Consider the following 21,072-nt stretch of genomic DNA (forward strand, 5'->3'; position numbering starts at 1 on the left):
AATAAGACAGATTCTCGAGAAAACATTAGAATTCAATATTGAAACCCATCACCTATTCGTCGACTTCAAGGCCGCATACGACAGTGTCAAGAGAACAGTGCTATACCAATCAATGCATGAGTTTGGTATACCAGAGAAACTTATCCGACTAACAAGAATGACAATGTCTAACTTAGAACCACTGTTAGAATACAGGGAGAGAATTCTAGATCCTTTGGGATAAAGGATGGACTCAGACAAGGGGATTCTCTGGCTTGCCTCCTATTTAATATTGCCTTAGAAAAGGCAGTCCGAGATACACGAATTAGGGACGGCGGTACTATTTACAATAGATCGATACAAGTCTTAGCATATGCTAATGACATTGAAATAATAGGGCGTAACAAGCGAGATGTTGAGCAATATCTCCTAGAATTGGAAACAGCGGCGAAACAGGTCGGTCTAGTCATCAACGAAGACAAAACCAAGTACATGTTGGTTACAAAGGATCCGATAGCAAATGAGGAACGAGAAACAGTCTTTGGAAGTCATACCTTTGGACGTGCTGACAACTTCACATACCTTGGATCGCTATTGACTGCTACCAATAAAACAAGCGAAGAAATCAAAAGACGAATAAATCTTACAAATAGGGCATACTATGGACTCCAAAAACATTTCCACTCAAGAAACATTCAAAGAAGAACTAAAATTATTATATACAAAACATTGTTGAGGTCGGTCCTCACATATGGAGCAGAAACATGGACTCTAACGCAGAAAGATGAAAGATTTTTGGGAATGTTTGAGCGTAAAATACTCCGCAAAATATTTGGAGCTATAAACGACCAAGGGCAGTGGCGCAGAAGATATAATTTTGAATTGTATCAGCTCTTTGATGAGCCAGATGTCATAACGTTCATTAAAACACAGCGACTTAGATGGGCTGGACACATAATACGAATGCCAGAAAATACGATTGCTAAAAAGCTAACCACAGGAACATTTGTAGGAAGAAGAAGCAAAGGCCGACCGCGAATTAGGTGGTTAGATGGAGTTGAAAACGACTTACGGATATTAAAAATCAGAAGATGACAACATGTTACCAGAAACCGAACAGAATGGCGACGAATATTAGAGCAGGCCAAGATCCACAGAGGATTGTCGAGCCAAAGATGATGATGATGATGGTGGCTTGTATAATCTGGGGTATGAATTGCCGAAAAATTTTAAAAATATCTTGGACAAATAGAGTGGCAAATGAAGAAGTTATGAGCAAAATAAACAAACACAATGAAATTTGTATACATCTAAATTGAGAAAAATCCAAAATTAATATTTGAAAAATACAACATTTTGTAACAACAACCTGTAATTGATATTGCAAGGCAAGATTTAAGTATAGGATGAAGAAGAATATCCTGGTTAAAAAATCTTAGATAATGGTTCGGATACAATTCATAAGTGTAAAACTCATTTACTAATTTACTAAGATTGTGAACCGATGTTTTTAGATTAATTTACAGTTTCTCATCGTTATTATAAGTGGCTCTACAATCCGTCGTTGATCTTGGCCTGCTTACAAAATAGTCGCCACTCCTGTCGTTTCCTGGCAACTTCCTTCCATGTTCTGACCCTGAAGGTCTTCTTTCACATAATTAATTCATCTCATTCGCAGTCGTTCCATACTTCTTGTGCCCTCTGGTTTTAAAAATGTTAATCCCTTCGTGTATTTGTGATCTGACATCCTAGCAATGTGTCCAACCCATCTTTGTACTGTAACGAATTTCATAATAGCTGGATCGGTGTATAACTGATATAGTTCAAAGTTGTATCTTCGATGCCATAGCACATTTTCATTTACGGTATTTTATCATTTTGAGATAACGTCCACGTTTCAGCCCCATATATCAAAACTGGTCTTTTTAAGGTCTTGTATATATTGAGCTTTACTGCACGTTTTATATTTAAATGTTTCTGAAGACCGTGAACAGTTTTGTTGACTATTGCATTGCATCATTTTATTTCGTCGCTTGTCGTGTTTGTTGCGTTTACTATCCATTAAAGATATGTGAATTCTTTGACTTGCTCAAAGATATGGTTGTTAATTTGAATTATCTCTTGGATATTTCCGGGATTTTTAGAAACCAACATATATTTGGTTTTTTTCCTTGTTTACCACAAGTCCTAATTCACTTGCCGCATCCGCAAGCCTTGTTAAACACTGCATCATGCCCACTATAACTATATCATCAGCGAATGCGAGAATTTGCGTCGATCTATTAAAAATAATTCCATTCATTCTAATATTTAATTGTCTGATTGCCTTTTTCACGACAGCGCGTCCCCGTGTCTTAGACCAATTTTTACAGTTAATAAGATAATTTACAGTTACAAAATTTAAAATTTACTAATAATATTAAGTAATGAATAAAATTATTTTATTTAATTTATTATTCCTTTTACATTTTTTCATAAAACTTTTGTCAATTATTTGATTTAAATTTTTGATTTAGGAGTTTTCCTAATTTCAATCTTTTTTGTTACAGATGCCACAGTTTCGTCAAGTTATCTTAGGAAATCCTCTTCATATCTTTATTTTTTAAATAATTCAATTATCGAATGGACAAAAAACGTCATAAGACAAAATCATCCCAATAAAACCAAACCAATGGACGAAAATTCCTAGACGAGAAATGGAAAAAGATTCGGGCCATTTTTGCTACGACCCATATCCAACAGTGTCCAAACAAAACACCAATTCGCTGAAAAGGGATGTCACCAAAAAGAAAAAGGAGGAAAAGTCATGTTGTTGTTTTCAAAAGAAGGCGAGAAGACGGAGCAAGGCGTTTCTTGCAGGATTGGCGACTAATTTAGGTAAGTAATTATCTATTAAGGTAAAAGATTTAAAATATTGTTATACTCGTATTCCCGAAATATCAGTTATAATTTCAATAACTACCGTTAAATTTAAACACAGAAACGTTATAAAAAAACAATTAAATATAATAGAAAAATCCACATTTGCACTCTACAAACTACAAAAAATATTTTGATTATTGAAGTTATACTTCTATACGCGCGCTCCACGATGGAAATTTGTATGGGAGCGAATCTGTGAAATCATTACATATGTAAGATAATGAGTAAGAGAGAGACAGAAGATATATTTTCTTTCTCTTCCTCTCTCGAATATAAAAATGTTCCTTTTGTATATATAATTTAATATTATATATTAAAAGATATATATACATATAATATTATACATATAATAAAATATTTATTAATATTATTATTTATGTGATGTGTTTTGTATTATTTATTAAATGTTCATAATTATATTATTCTTTTGTATTTCAAAATAATAATCTCAATAAATCACTGTATGATCCAGAACTGTCAATTTTGAAATACATTTGTGTCATGTCCTCGGTAGTGTAGTAGTCAGTATCCCCGCCTGTCACGTGGGAGACCGGGGTTCGATTCCCAGTCGGGGAGGACTTTTTTATTAATATTATTACATTATTGTCATTTTTAAATACTTATGGATATTGCATTTACATTTGTATTGTATTATTATATATGGAATTATGTTGCACTGTATTGTAGTGTATTTTTTTATGTATATTATTGTCATTTTTAAATACTTATGAATATTGCAGTTTAATTTGTATTGTATTATTATATTAATAACAAAATAAACAATGAATTTTACTGCAGAGTGTGTGTAAAAAAAATTTGCGTTTAACTCCTTTCATACATATATGAAAATAAAAATATACATTTTCATCAAAATATTGATTCAATCCTTTATTGTTAGTAAGTTGTTATTAATTCTGTCTCTCTTTCTTCTATGTCTTACCTATAGAATTACATATGTAGTGATCGTGCAGATTGACTCCCAAATAAATTTGTAACGGCGAATGCGTGTATAGAAGTGTAACTTCCACCGGCAGTCCCACTGGACTGCCACACCCGTTTTTTTCAAAACTGTGGCAATAAATACTGATGGCTTTTCAAAATTGCAGAATTGAGTCAGGATATATTGTTTATTGGAAAGAACACTATAATGTAATCTATTTACACTTAATGTAGTAAGAGAAGGTAAAGAAACAAAAAGAATTGCCCCGAAGGGAATATCTTAATATTTTTCCAAAAGAAATCTGATATCAAAATTAAAAGCGGATAGGGTTAACAAAGTCTTATTACGTCAGTTGATAATTAATTTTCATATTTAGAATAAAATGCTGCTGATCGTTAAACGATTTCTAAAAAGTTGTTGAAGAAGTGAGCCTTACTAAAAACATTATTTTTTAAAAAAAAAGCATAATCTAGAATTTCGTTAATAAAGGCACAAAAAATAACTGACGTGTTTTAATGAAAATTAATAAAATATGTAGGATAATACCAAATTATCTTAAAAATTAGACAATCTTTATCTGTATGAAAATTTATATCTTCTCTTCAGCAATACGAAAAAGCTGCACAGATGTTGGGTACAAGCAGGATCTGAGGTTCTTTAACCAGAATGTTATTCTTCTTCCTGGATCTCGCATTTTAAATATTTTTCCCTGCAGGATGACTTGTAGGAGAGCATGTCTGGATTCATTTTGCATAATGTCTCCGACATTATGCGCATTCTGCACTTGTTGATGTTCAGTACCTCTCATTTTTATTTCATTTTTCTGAGGACCTCTTCATTTGTAACTGAAGCAGTCCACGGAATCTTGAGTATTCTCCGATACAGCCACATCTTAAATGCTTCCATTTGATATCTTCGTTTAAGGTACATGATTTAATACTTCAAAAGCAGAACAGAGATGACGTAGTATCGCTGATTGTTGGAGTTTAGTTCACGAAAAGTTAACCTTTTCTTCTCTTTTTCCTGATAGTTATCATAAGCTCTGTATTTATATTGATTCCATATTGGTGACTGTAGTACGTGATTTTATTTTATAAGAACTTGTAGGTCTTCTAGGTTATCCGCAAATGCAATGGTGTCATCTGCCTATCTGATGTTCAATTGGTACCCGTTTAGTACAATGTCTTTTAGAATTTTGTTCAAAGCTTCGCTAAATATTTTTTCTAAGTAGAGGTTGAAGATTAGATAGAGACAAAATATAGCCTTGCCTCACTATATATGATTTTTACATTTTTACGTATTTGGTATGTTCATCTGTAATTTTGAGATTTGCGGTTTGATTCCAGTAGAGGTTTTTAATTATTCTCAAATCTTTGTTGTTAGTTCCTACTTGTTTAGTATTTGCATTATCTTGGCGTACTGTACTCTATCAAACGCCACCTCCAAATCAACCAGACAAGCGTATACGTCGCACTTGACGTCCCTTCATCTTTGGAATACAATTTGTACTACGAACACATCCTCTCTCGTACCAATAGCATGAATGAATCCGATCTGATTGGGTAAATTTGACTCTTATACAGATCGTAAATTATATTCTGAATACTCTTTAGGAGTTTAAAAGTTTTCGAAGACGACTTGTGAGGCTCATCATACGGTATGCTTCGCACATCTTGGCTCCTGGCTTCTTCGAAAGTGCACCTAACTCTATATCTGTATCTGTAGAGTAGGGAGGATGAGTTAAGTTCCACAGCAGTTGGGCGACAATTGACCCGTTGTGCGTCCTCCCAGGGATCTGTCGTCCTTAGTTTATTGTCCATCCTGTCATTTCTAGGAAGTCACCAGAGAGGTGTGTCTACTATCCCTAGTGTCTGGAGGTGTTTGCTTAGTCGATAATGACCAGTGAAAAAACCAACTGTCAAGTGTAGGTTTTTCTGGTTATTCCCAAATACTTCTTTGATGCTGACTTTTCAAGGTTACGTAGTGTTACTCTGGCAAGTCTATATCCTTGCTTTTCGTCCCATATACGGTTTGTGTATGGAAGTGACATTTGACAATTTCCGCGATTGTTGTAGTTGACCAACCAAAAAGATTTCCAGGTCCTAAGAATCTTAGGCCTGCCGCCTTCCTATCATATCCTTTAACCCACCTTAGATTGATGATATTGCCATCCAAAGCTTAAGTTAGTGACCACTTACCTAGGGTGAATTTTTTATTGTCCAGCGATCTTTCAATTCTTTCAACTATATGATGCAGTGCAGAATCGGTAGATCTTTCCGAATTATATGCATGCTGATTTGGGTGAACTGGGTTATGGACCAGGACTTTATCCCTTATGTACCTCTCACATAGCCTTTCAATTGTTTTCAAGAGAAAGGATTTAAAGCTAATTGCTCGAAAAGCCTTTGGTAGGATATAGTCCATTCTACCTGGTTTTGGTATGAAGACCACATGTACCTTTCTCCACTTTCTAGGAATATATCTTAGAGCCAAAGGGGCATACAAGGTGCGGCAGAAGGGTATCCAGTCCCTATTGTAGTAGAGCTGGATATATGCCGTCAGGCTTTGGTGATTTAAAAGGGGTGAAGCACAGTATGGTTCATTTTACCTTTTTCTTATTCATTATTTTGGCGAGATACCAGTAGTTTATTGAGGGTGTGATTGCTTCTTCCGTTCAGTTTGGTACTGTTGAGGCGCTAGAACTGGAGAAATGTGTTTTCATCAGGACCTCAGCACTTTTGCAAATGTTGGAAATTTTGTTTTTATCTTTCTTCGTTAATATACCGATATACCGATGTGGTTCCTTTGGGAGCGCCTTTTGTAGCCTGGAAGTCTGCGGGAAATTTTCGATTTTCTCACAAAAGGTTCTCCAAGCAGCTCATTGTCTTTGCAGACTTTCTTAAACTCTCTGAGATTTGATTGATAATAATCCCAATCCTCTTTGAGTTTGGTGCGTTTTGCCCTAAAAGCTGTTCTTGCTATCTTTAAGGTGTTCCAGTTTAGTGCAGCAACAAGAGTTGGTTTTGCGACTTTCCTGGACTATCCTTACTGGACAGGATTTTTTATAAGCATAGTTTATTTTGTTTTGGATAAATACCATATACCTTTCCAGATCTGTATTAGTTCCTAGAGTTGAAGCCTTTTTATTCCGCAGAGCATCTTCTAAAAGTCGGTTGTAGAGTTCTACATCCGTCCTCCTAGGGTCGCGAGATTTGATAAGGCTTTTTTTCAGATTAATATTTAACCAAACTCCATAGTTGTGTTAAACTTTTTGTGTTTATTGCTATTGATTCGATATCCATTAGTTTGAGTAGTTTTGCTTATACATTATTTGGGCCTTCTGCTTTATTATTCAATGTACATTCACGCTTTGTATTCACATATAAATATAAACATAGATATAGTTTTTTCGCTCAGCTTGGGTATATTTTAACCGATTCATTGTCGGAAACATCCAACACAAAGATTCTTACCTGTAGCTACGAGTATAATAAAATGTTATGTAAAATATGTTATACATACACTTAATGATACAGATTTTTTTTGAAAAAATAGAATAATCTTGAATGATGAAAATGTATATATAATTTTCGTTAAAAGCTTTCTATTTGTAAATATTAATCTAAAATAACTACTAATGCTGGTGTATACCAGATAGTCAATTCTCACAATCTTAGGTAGTTTTTATTTTATTTTAATTGGAGTTTTAATTGATACAGCTTTATTTTGTTAATAAACTGCATGTTGTAGCAATATAGCAACCAATCTAAAAATGTGAAACTATCACTTAAATCATTGGATACAAATTGTTTAACTATAAAGAAACTCTTGAGATTCCAATTATATTCTTCCAGATGTATTTATGATCTTCCATGAAAAATTTAATAAATTGATTAATTGATTTAGGATACTGGCCGTAGACTCGCTACATCACTTTAGTGTATGCATATGATGTTGGTGTTAAAATGTCTCTTAGGGATAAGACAATGTCCAGGAAAGTATAAAAACCCAAAAAGAAAAACCCAGTAGAAGTTTTAACAAATAAACTATTGAAACTATACAGTGTAGAAAAGCCAAATGGAATAAATTCATTATTTACGTTACTGTACATATTTATAAAAAATCCCGAAACACGTCAAATTTAAATTATAACTTGACATTCTTTAACGTGAAAATGCAACCCCTACCTTCAACCCCCTTAGAATGACAGGTACAATCCCCAATTTTTAAAATAGCAAGTATAGGCTTGTGATATATCGTTTGAAAGGTCTTTTCATTCTCCATTCAAAAATGTTGTCGCTTTTAAGTTTATTAAGATTAATTAAGATAAAATAAATTAAAATCATGTGGTTACCGAAATTCGCTACAATACAATCAAAAACTAAAATGTAATGCCAAACGTATTAAAATGTAGAACACGAAAAAGAACTATGAATGTTAATGAAGTAGATGTTCAAAATGTTCACCGTGAACGTCTTGGCAACATCCTAATCTCAAATAAAACTGTCTTATAACATTATTTAACATAACAGGCGTGATCGACCTAATCGCAAGCGTTATTCATTCTTTTAAGTCATTTAAATCAGAAGGTTTAGTTTTGTACACATGGCTCTTCACATATCCCCATAAAAAGAAATCTAATAATGTGAGATCAGGTGATCGCGCTGGCCATTAAATCGATCCTCGCCTCCCTATCCACCGATTGGGAAATATTGTATCGAGGTACTGCCGGACATTAAGTTGGTAATGTGGTGGTGCTCCATCATGCTGAAACCATATCGTATTCGCTGGAACTTAAGGGTTTCCTGGATCAGGATATAAATTTGCCAACGTTGGAATGACATCATTTTAAAGTAGTGCCAAATAATTGTTGCCATTTAAGTTGCCCTTAATGAAAATGGGACCAATGATATTGTTTCCTACAATCCCTGCCCAAACATTAACCTTTTGAGGGTATTGAGTGCGTACTTCTCTCATCCAGTGAGGATTTTCCGTGGCCCAGTAGCGGCAATTTTGCCGATTAGCATGACCGTTAAGTGAAAAAGTACACTCATCAGAAAACATAACGTCTTCTTATTGGATAATATTGTTATCCAACATGTCCATCATTTGCTCACAAAAAAAAGTTCTCCTATCAAAATCGTCTTCCAAGAGCTCCTGAGTAAGTATCATCTTATAGGAATGCAATTTATTTTCTTTTAATATGTTTACTATCGATGTATGGCTAGCATTGAATGTAGTGGATGCCTGTCTACTCGATGTATGTGGATTTTCCTGAAACTCAATCAACACATCTAATTTGAGTTCATCACTCAGTGCATTGGCAGCTGCTTTTTTTATCTGCCTTACATGACCAAACTCGCTAAACTGCTTCTCTATTTTACTTATTGTTCCTTGGGATATAGGCGGTAAATTAGGAAATTTCTCATAAAATAGGCGAGTTACTTCCTGTTGTGTTCGGGTGTTATCTCCGTAACCAATCATTTGTAAAACTGTTATTTTATGCATTTCCGTTAATCTAACCATTTTTCAGAATTGAATTGAACGAACGTTTTACTTAAATTAAAATACCGACAACTTAAATAAAACAATTTACTAATGCGTCTTAAAATAACGTTGCCACGGAAATGCTTTAAAGTTTTTTAATGGTTACCATCTAAAAACCACATTGCCTTGGTTTTTGTTCACTTTCTCATTATCAAGACCTAAACGGGAAATAAGTTTTGAATATATTTTAGCGAATTTCGGTAAACACATGATTTTAATTTATTTTATCTTAGTTAATCTTAATAAACTTGAAAGCGACAACATTTTTAAATGGAGAATGAAAATACCTTTCAAACGATATATCACAAGCCTATACTTCCTATTTTAAAAATTGGGGGTTGTACCTGTCATTCTAAGGCGGTTAAAGGTAGGGGTTGCATTTTCACGTTAAAGAATGTCAAGTTATAATTTAAATTTGATGTGTTTCGGGATTTTTTATAAATATGTACAGTAACCTAAATAATGAATTTATTCCATTTGGCTTTTACACACTGTATAATACTACAATACAAAACCTAAGTACTAAACACTGTAAACCGAAGGAAGTTTTTATAAACCATGAAAGCAATTTTTCTATAATAATTATTGAAATTTGTCACTAGTTGGTCAAATTATTCGTTAGAGTATAAAACGATATCACAAATATATAGTTGAAATTGACAATGGCAACTTTTTGCATGAATTCTTCTAAATAACTCCAACATTGATAACAATTATATTTTATTCGTGTCCAGATAATGTCCAAAAAGCACAACAACTTCTAAAATTAATAACCTGAACAATATAATATATTCCCGTCAATTTCTATGATATTCAACGATTAATTACCATAATGAATTGTAGCCCTTCATAAATTTAATATAACTGTTCTGGTAATATGATAGTTAAACAATATACCCCTTTACCAAACCAATCAATACTAAGCTGTATTTATTAAAAATATCGGCAATCTAATCAATTATTGCTAGCATTGTTTGTTTACGGGGTTTAAAACATTATCGTAAATAATGAAATAGTGTTATTGCGGTCATTTCCCAGTATGTAAATGTAGAGAGTTATTTGTTATAATTAGAGTTCATAAACTCATAAACTTTTGGATTATTTATGATTTAATAGATGTTATCTTTATTATTCATATGTACAACTAACTGAAAAACATGAAATTTAGTTAAAAATCAGGAACTAAAGGCTGTAATTGGATGAAGTAACGAGCAAAAAATGGGCAGTCTAGGCGGCGTTCATACTCGGGCGTTAAAAGATAAGCGATATATCGTAAACGATATGCGATACGCGATACGCACAATCAGATACTTAAAATCTGAATAGAGACGATAAAAAAGGTTCACTTCCGCGCAATTGCACAACATATTGCAAGTGATATATCGTTCGAAGTGCTACGTGTCGGTCGCCCTCGCGATTTATTTCACACGATATTTCAAGCTATTAACATGTCGGAAAGAAGACAGTTCTGTGATTCTTTTTATTAATTTAGTGTAAGCTCGTCAGTGCATCTGGAACTATTCCCTTACTGCTTACAGTAGGACAGATGTGACGAGCACTGCATGGAGGGAAATTCCACCAGAAATAAAAGATACAGGTAAATGCATTGTTTATTTATTTACTTATTATTTATTACGTGAAACAGGTCAGTAATCAAATTGTAAACTCATAGTGTAAATATTTATATACAGATTTAAAAAATTCATCGTATTTACTAAATAACTAGATCTTGTAAAAAGTATTCACCTAGTTTATTTCGTAATCGGTTTGCTGCATTCAAATTGCTGTTTTCACTAAACGTACTGTTATCTGGCAATGTTGGTACTATACAACACTTCTTAAAGGGCTGTGGAGCATAAGGTTGCCCTTCTCGTCTGCGTATAAAATTATGAAGTACGCATGCTGCCTTAATAGTTTGCACAGCATTACTTGTGTTAATATTAATTGGTCGGCCAAATAGACGAAATTTTAAGGCTAGTATTCCAAAACTACATTCCACACTTTTTCTACCTCTTGAAAGTCGAAAATTGAATATTCTTTTGGCATCATTTAATACTCTTTTTGGAAAGGGCCGCATTATATTATGTTGGAGAGGAAATGCTTCATCTGCCACAAAGTAGAATGGAAAAGTATTATCATTTGCCTCGCCTGGCAAGGGAGTTGTCGATTTGCGAAATACAGCACCATTACTATTCCGTCCATAGTCTCCGACCTCTATTGCAGTGAACCGCATTCCTTCTGCGTCAGATAAAGCCATCAGAACAATTGAAAAGAACCCTGTATAATTATAATGTGATGACCCTGTATTAGGGGGACACTGAATGCGGAAATGTTTTCCGTCAGTTAGTGGTTTCCGGAACCAATGCAGTTAGGTAAATTCCATAACTCATAATAACGTTTTGGTATTTGCTTCCAAGTTTCCTCCGTTGGTTGAGCCATATACTGTGGTTGTAAGTGGGACCATATAGCATCATAACAAGGTAACTGATGGTTGATTTACCTCTGTAAAATTGCAAAAAAAGATCTTGAAAACTGCTTCCAGTAGCTAGATACCTAAAAAAAACGTTAAATTAGTTGGAAGTGTTAAATAGTTGTGTTAATATAGGTGTTTTTGTTTTAATAGACATCATTTTAACATGTAATTTATATTAAATTTTGTTTCAGAAAAAAACTGTCGAGAGCGATGGAAGAACATCAGAACAGCATATGTGCGCTTACTGAAACCGCCAAAGTCTGGGGCTAGTCAAAATTCAAAGAAAAGTTATTATTTGGCCGAACATTTAGCTTTTCTGCAACCATATTTGAAAGGAGAAGAGACCTCAGGAAATCTTACTCACGTTCAAGATACTGCAGTAGAGTTGTCCTATACCAATCAAAATGATGGAAGTGAGACCATTATTGAAGAGAGAATACCTGATGAAGTTTCTTCAGACCAATTAATAGAAAAACCTGCTCATAACAACTCAAAACAAACATATAAAAAACGAAAGGGAATAGACCAAGTCGACGATGCTTTTATAGAATGGTTAAAAACGAAAAAATCTGTTAATAAAAATAATCAAGATGGTGAACAGCATTTCATTCTTTCTCTTTTACCTGATCTGAAAAATCTTAGATGTAGAATCCAGCATTTCAGTTGCTTCTAGCCCATCTGTATGGAGTTTGTCATCCCATCATGACACCGAACAAACTCAATCTCATATGCGTAATATTGCAGCAACTTCGGAATTCAATTCGATTACCCAAATGCCAGAAGAAAGTGGAACTGAGTGGTACAATTTTTAAAAATCTATAAAAATAAAATTGTTTTAATAATAAAAAAAATGAAAATAAAACGTCTACATTTAATTTAAATTGCTGATTATATTTATAGCTACTTACCTTATAGTAATCAGGAGTTTTTCATCTGGAAAAATAGTCTTCTGAAGTGTGTATCTTTTTTTCAATGGTTCTTGACAATAAACTTTTCAGAAAATATAAATTTTCAGGTTTCATTAGATAAAATTCTTTGAACTTTGATTCGTGTTGAGACAGCTCTCTGGAAACAACAGCCGACCTATGGTGCACCTTGATAAGATTGTAAGGATGTACCCAGTATTTTCTTTTTCTTCTCATTCTACGCCTAAACAAATAAGCCAATACAACGTCTTCCTCACTTGAGCTCATAATTGTAACTGAAGAGAATTGTGCTTCCACCATCATCGCACTGTCGCGACGATTTATCGTCCATTCTCTTTGAACCTTCCTAGAAATATATCGTGGCGATAAAATGTCGCTTATCGGATATCGCCCGAGTATGAACGCTGTCGCATGTGCATAATTTCTCGCTATTTACATATCTGGATGAGGAAGTTGAGTTCGGTTAGTAGTGACAAAAACGATAATGTAGATGAGCGTAAGTCACAGATGCAACACCATCACAAGTACCTGAGAAATACCTACCAGCAAGGTGACCAAGAAGCAATGCTCGAGAAAGTGACGTACCAATCAATGGGATAAAAATGTAAATTGAACACAATTGCAAGTAGTACTAAACGTAACATTGGTGATACCGTAGAGTCGGGAAGGTCTCTAGTAGTACCAAAAATTTTTTAGAACTGGACAGGGGTTGGATGGAAACCTGACTATATTTATTTATTGAGTTATGATTCCATGTAGCCAATAGAAGTTCAGAAGTTCACAAATAGATAAAAAAAAATAAAGAAGTAAAAAATTTTCAGTCTGGAGTCAATGGTTCATATGCTGACCAGAATACAAAAAGGCTAATGTATACCTATAGGCGAGCGGTTTACCCCTCAAAAGACGCTTAGAAACAGAATATACCGACTAAAATTCTTTTTGCATGTCTAATGCACCAAACGTTTTTTATTCGATTCTATATATTTTTCCAAGATGAAATGTATTTTTTTTTAATTTTTACAAGTGGGCCGGCAATTGTTATTAACAAATAACTAATACAAAAAAGCAATTTCACCGAATTGCTTCGGAATCAATGTTTTTAGGTGTATCTCATCAAAATAAACACTTTTTCTTTCCTGATAATTTTTCGAAAAATGCTTCCTTTTCGAGTTATTTGCATTTTTTTGTTGAAAAAATGCCTTAATTAGTGATTTTTGGGATTTTTTTTCTAAAAAACTACTAAATGAATTGCAATTCTACAAATAGCTTTATAATCTTTAAACCGTCGATTACAAGTTAGAATATTTTGACAAGGATAATTTTTTTCTATCTTGCTAAAAACGTGGACCCAAATATTTCGATTATGCCTTTCGAGCAGTCTACTGCTAAGTGTGTACAGCGGTTGCGGCGATACAGGCGTGCGGCACGTAGAAATATTTGTTTAAATTTAAAAAATTAATTCAATACAAATATTTCGTACAATCTATTAAAAAAAAAAGATATTTCTAATTATTTTTATATAGACATATTATAATTAAAACAATTAAAATTAATTTTTTACAATGCTATAATAATGTAATTTTTCTTTTAATATACGTGGTGACTATATTATTGAATGTTTTATTACAGTGAAATACATTAAGCAATATATAATTAATTTTCATTGAAAAATATAATAAAATTAAAATATAATATTAATTATACATTGTTTTCATTGTCAATAATTTGAAAATTTTCGTCAACAGCAACAGGATTTCCATCTAATAAGCTGATTTCTTGTCTTCAATAGAGTCGTCTTTAACATTTTTACAATTCTCTGGTGTACATGCACATACTGCGCAGCATTCTAAATTATAGGAAATACAATTACAATTTTTCGTAGAACATTTTCCGGTACATGAGCAGAAATACTTTTGTAACATATCTAAACTAGTTTCGCCTTCAAAATAATTAAAATCGAAACAATTATTTTCCATTGTCCAACCATGGGTTAATGGATCAAGAGATGAAGTAATATTGTTTTTTGCTTGAATCCATTCATTTATTTGCCACTTTGCTCTTAAGTAATGTTGTAATAATGCTGGTTTCGAAGGTGGTAATTTTTCATTAGATGCATTTTTTTTAGCGCCTACAGCACCTCAACCGCTGTACACGCTTAGCGGGATACTCTCGAAAGGCATATTCGAAATATTTATGTCCACGTTTTTAGCGAGATAGAAACCATTTATCCTTGTCAAAATATTCTAACTTGTACTCGACGGTTTAAAGATTATAAAGCTATTTGTAAAATTGCAATTCATTTAGTAGTTTTTGAGAAAAAAAATCCCAAAAATCACTAATTACGGCATTTTTTCAACAAAAAAATGCAAATAACTCGAAAAGGAAGCATTCTTCGAAAAATTATCAGGAAAGAAAAAGTGTTTATTTTGATGAGATACACCTAAAAAAATTGATTCCGAAACAATTCGGTGAAATTGCTTTTTTGTATAAGTAATTTGTTAATAACAATTGCCGGCCCACTTGTAAAAATTAAAAAAAAATACATTTCATCTTGGAAAAATATATAGAATCGAATAAAAAAGGTTTGGTGCATTAGAAATGCAAAAATAATTTTAGTCGGTTGATGATCTGCTTATAGGGGTAAACCGCTCGCCTACTAATGATATATGTAGGTGTTTTAATTAAAATTTGATCTCAGGAGCAGAGATTGGGCCTCTTGGGCGTGGAAAAATTTTGACTTGTGACGTCACAAGATGGCGGCTAACAGCTATCAACTGTCATGTCTACTGTTATGTCACCTGTCAACTCTCAAACGTAAAGATGGCGTTCATTCTTCTTCTTTTCATCTGTCATCCCTCAAACGTGAAAATGGCGTCAATTCTTGTTCTTTTCATCTGTCATCTCTCAAACTTGAAGTTGGCGTCAATTCTTCTTCTTTTCATACTTTTTCTTTTTCGTGTTTTTACACCGACGTATCCTGGTGCCATACACTCCCACGACGGGAACGACCGTAATGTTACGTATAGAATACAAAGACAATATACCATAAACACAGAACAGCGTATAGATTAAGTAATATTATTTATCATAAGCATACAAGTAGGTTATTTTAAAATAGGGTAGCGTCATATCAAGAAGACACTAAGACGTATCATCGTTCTTCTTTCCTATTGCTCTATCACTTCTTGTAATATGCAGAGTATAGTTAGAAAGGCAAAGCAATTCATGTATCGCTGGAAAAGATAAAACGTAAAGAATACAATAACAAAAATCAAACATGGCGACCAGTCAAAGAGGGATTAGGTTTGTAGGACGACATGTGAGGTATCACAGGAAATAGAAAGAATACGGTACGAAAGGTATAGTTATAGAGGAAATTTGCAGATTAGGTTATTGTTTACAGAATAAATAAAAAAAAAATCGGTTGCCTGTAAAGTCGGTTTTACGGGCGAAGATTTTACGTGACAACGTCTTTTTCTCGGTAGAATATTTATTGATATGAATATTATTAAATTGCACAATAGGAACAAGGAATTGAATGAAAATAAGAATTGCACAAATTTTAACTATAGAAATATATTTTGTTTACTAAAACATTGTACATGTAAACTTAAACTTAACTAATTTCTATTTGAGTGAGAGGTTATAATTTGTTATTTTAAATGTTTGACTAGCAATACGCGCGGTTTCTTCTCAATCGACTGAATTACGATTGATTGCAGAGTGATTTAAATTAATAATTTACTTAACACTATCAACATTTGTCAATAGTATGACATAACCTATAAACTCAGTTTCTCAACTTTTGTGTCAATCTAACAATTAATCAATCAATCATAGTTTACGATAATGAAATATTAGTGTACAATTATTTACCTTTATTGTTGTAGTTGTTGTAAATGACGAATCTAAGCACTCCACATTTTCACTACAGACACAGCTGACGATACTTTCAACGATTTTCAACTTTAGCGATTCAACGCGCCTAATTCTCTAGTGCCGCGCGCAGCGGACCGATCATGTTTGAGTGGGAGAGAGACGCAAGGCATTCGCCGGTCCGGCGGGCCTCTCTCTCGTTCGGCGACTCACTGTAACAGACGTGAGCGGGCGTTACACTTTTTCTTAAATGACTCCGAGCCACAACCTAATTTAAGACGTTGTCACGTCAAAAACAATTGAAATTACTAATTCATTAAAAATCCTATCACATTGTCAATAATTTTTTGGACTTGTATTCAAATAAAAGATCTCTTCCATGTATTTTCTTAGTTAGCAGCTAAAGTTAAATCAAGGCAAAAATTTTCTTTCAAGAAATAAATTGATAAACAACCATTTGTTAGGAGATGATGTTGTTTCCACAGTTCTTTAGTTTGAATGAACTTCTCTAGTTTGATTTTGTGTTAGGTTTAGTAAAAAAGGATATGAAAAAGTTCTCTACAAACTGTATTCTATATCCAGTGTCTCTGACACTGGATATAGAAGGACTATAGAAGGAACTGACGTTCCAGTAAAAACGTACCTTTAGTAGTACCAGTTTTTAACAGGTGTCTTCCGCAAAAAGAGAGAAAGACGTAGGATTATCTAGGGACAATAATTTCTACTGATACGTCTACAAATACGTCTACTGATGGAAAATATACTATGCATTAAATAAAACAATATCTGGATAAAAAAAGAAGAAAATACAAATATTAAACTATAAGTTTTAGCACAATAGTTATCCCACATATTACGTATGTTAGTACAGCATGGACATTAAAAAACAGAAGTAATAATAATAGTGAGGAAATAAAATTACTTAGATCGCTGGTTAGACCAAAATTAATAAATACAGAAATTCATAAATTGGGCAAAACTTACTTGCTACCATCATTCCTAACAATGATGCGAGACTAATAAGGCATAGGCTATTTTGGTTGCTGACCGTGTGGAGACTATCCTCGCCAGTAGTTGGATGGTGGATTATTTCTTGACCAACTTTCAGATTAGAAACACCTATAATAGATCCAATAAACTTCAATTTCTCATAGCATAGATTCTTCTGATCGTCTTAATTATTTATGGTGGGTGTATAGATATGTATGATGCTGTAATTGAAGAACCTAACTCTTAGTCAAATTTTTTATGAAGTCGAAAGTTATGATTATAAATTTTAATCCTTTATTGAATAAAAATCCCTTGTCAGAAGATGTGAGATTTTGTGCCTACTGTAATAAAAGATGTACTTATTTTTCTCCAGATTACCAATAACTTCCTGAAGAGCTATGATATCTGCTGTGTATTCATACATTGTTTTTAATAAGCTTCTTAGCTTCCCTACCCCTTGTAGAACATACGAACGTTCCACGTGAGTAAATTAATATAATTAACCTTGTTTAATTTGACTGGTCGTAGCCAACAGATCCCTTACGTTGATTGTTCCAAACTTTTGGTAACGATAAAGTGTTACGAAAACGGGATATTAACCTACTGCCCAACACCCTACCTTCAAAGCCAGGGCTCTTCTATTAGGGTTGCCATACTTTATTTTCTTTGACGGGAGGTATTTTATTTCCCTCCTACCCGCCAATCCTATGACCGGTTAAGCATTCCTTCATCCACGACCTGGGTCACATCCGATGGGAAATAGGCAACTCCACACAGAGTTCACATAAGATCAATATTGACCCAAATACTGAAAAAATAGATAAACAAAAAGAATACAAATAAATAATTCGGAATAAACATTCACGCGAACAAGAAGCAGAAATAAATGTTCATTTACTTTGGATCAAAACTACTTCTAATGTTTGTTTTGGCATAGGAATTAGGTAATCAAACCTTTTTAATAGAATATAACTATGCTATCAACAAGAAGTTGGAGATGTTTTAATTTCTTGTTTCTGTATTATTTACCTTAATCATAGTCTTAAAAATATTATCAACTGGACCAAATATTTAATTTCACAGTTTGTTCAGTGTATTAAACGACTACTTTTAACACTCCGGATACTATTTTCCGCATACATCTTCCAAATTTACGTTCTAACGTTAAAAGTTTAAAACTCAAGACAGCACATAGTTATTCTTGTACATTCTTTTTCATTTTAACTTCAAAGACCGAATGAGTTTAATGAAGATTAATGCGTCTCTAGAAGTTTTATTATTTTACTTAATGCAAATGATTTTCTGCTACGTTGAAGACAAATGTGACTTTAATATCGTTACTGTCGGTCGTCTAGTTTTTGCCTTAATATAAAAGTTTAATAGAAAAGTTAAGTGTTGTGTTTAAAGTAGTGGTATCCAAAAAGTTAGTGAAAGATATTTATGTTGTTTAAAAGCGCGTAGCTGTTGTGTATACAAAAGTGATTAAACAAAAATAAAATATGTTTAAAGTTATAACGGGTAGATCTGTTAGAGATCAGACTCAGTAAAATACACGTTTAATTAAATAAAAATCTATTTTAAATAAATAAATAACAAAATAAAATCGGTTTCTTTCGTACAATAGAAAATTACGTATTATTTCTGACGAAGATATGACAGTGCAACGATTCGCTGTTAATACCGGCGAAAAATAAATACAATTAATGTCAAAAAATGAAAAAAATATTATTCGTTAGTATACACACATTTCGAAGGATTCTATGTATACATAAACAATCTATAGCACAACTAAAGAACAATAAGTCTCCGGGTCCAGATGGAATACTTGTAGAAATGTTGAAGGAGGGTTGTCAACGTATGTCTTCACAGGGGAGAAGTCTCAGATGAGTGGAATGGAAGTTTGACAATACTTCTCTTCAAAAAAGGAGACAGGGGATCTGAAGAAGTATAGGCCAATCTCCCTGCTGTCCCAAATGTACAAACTATTTATGAGAGTAATAACTATTAGGTTAACATCGAAACTCGATAGCTATCAACAGGTAGAGCAGGCAGGATTCCAAGGGTTACAGTACAGCGGACAATCTTGTTACAGTCAGAACGCTAATAGAGAAAGTCAATGAATATCACTTGAACCTATATATTGACTTCGTTGATTATGAATAGGCATTCGACGCCATAGAACTTTGGGCAATAGAAGGAGCTATGAACAACTGCAGGATAGACTCCCGATATAGAATGCTCATACATCATATTTACAAGAAAGCTACTTGAAAATAGCTGTTCGAAAACCAAAGCTATACCAATTAACAGTGGAGTTCGCCAGGGAGATGTTATCTCAACAAAGCTACAGACAATGATGACGCAACTATTTCAAGCTTCGGAACAAGTAGGTCTTAAGATAAACTTGGAAAAAACAAAAATAATGACAAATACACCGAACATTAGAGAAATAACCTTGAACGACATAAATTTGGAAACAGTAAGCGAATACATCTACCTGGAACTGATAATGAAAGATAACAAAGAAAATCAAACTGCCGAAATTACCAGAACAATAAGGTTAGCATGGGCAGGATTTGGAATACTGAGTTGGATCTGGAAAAGCACAAAATAGAACAATATTTGAAAACCAGAATTTACGATCAGTGTATCCTCCCTATACTCACGTATGGTTCACAGACGTGGACTCTCACCAAGTGCAATATGGGTAAAATAGTAAAAGCACAAAGAGCGATGTAAAGATGGAGCTTCACAGGACACAATGCCCGACTAAAGAATAAAAGATGGAACCGCGAAATACAACACTGGAGACCATGGTTAGGAAAGAGACGCAGAGAAAGACCACAAATGAGATGGGCTGATGATATTAAGAAAATCGGAGGACACAACTGGAAGCAAGAGGCGTAAAATAGAAAACACTGGATTGATTTGGGGGAGGCCTATGTCAAAAGTTTAATTACTTAAGGCTAAAGAAGAAGAAGAGTACACACATACCAGGAATGAATAATTTGGAAAAAAAAATCGGTTGCCTGTAAAGTCGGTTTTACGGGCGAAGATTTTACGTGACAACGTCTTTTTCTCGGTAGAATATTTATTGATATGAATATTATTAAATTGCACAATAGGAACAAGGAATTGCCGCTATAAACTCAGTTTCTCAACTTTTGTGTCAATCTAACAATTAATCAATCAATCATAGTTTACGATAATGAAATATTAGTGTACAATTATTTACCTTTATTGTTGTAGTTGTTGTAAATGACGAATCTACTCACGAATTGAAGACAAATCTCACGATCTCACGATTAAGGTCTTACATCTTACGATTTTTAAATTTTTTTTAAATTTCAAGTGTTTCTAATAAAATGCATGGGAGGAAATCAGCTTTTTTTAGATTGTCACCTTGAAATATCCATAAA

The 21,072-nt window shown here is 33.4% G+C and overlaps 1 protein-coding gene across 1 annotated transcript in view; it reads left to right on the plus strand.

Annotated features, from left to right (window-relative positions):
• Positions 1-21,072, plus strand: part of LOC140436605 (potassium channel subfamily K member 18) — a 269,235-nt gene that overhangs the window by 19,999 nt on the left and 228,164 nt on the right. Inside the window, exon 2 of the mRNA XM_072525556.1 lies at positions 2,529-2,856. Coding sequence (XP_072381657.1) covers positions 2,676-2,856 — 181 coding nt within the window. The 5' untranslated portion in view covers positions 2,529-2,675. The remainder of the gene's footprint in view (positions 1-2,528; positions 2,857-21,072) is intronic.

The sequence above is a fragment of the Diabrotica undecimpunctata genome, chromosome 3 (assembly GCF_040954645.1).
Source record: "Diabrotica undecimpunctata isolate CICGRU chromosome 3, icDiaUnde3, whole genome shotgun sequence".
In the NCBI taxonomy this organism is placed as follows: domain Eukaryota; kingdom Metazoa; phylum Arthropoda; class Insecta; order Coleoptera; family Chrysomelidae; genus Diabrotica; species Diabrotica undecimpunctata.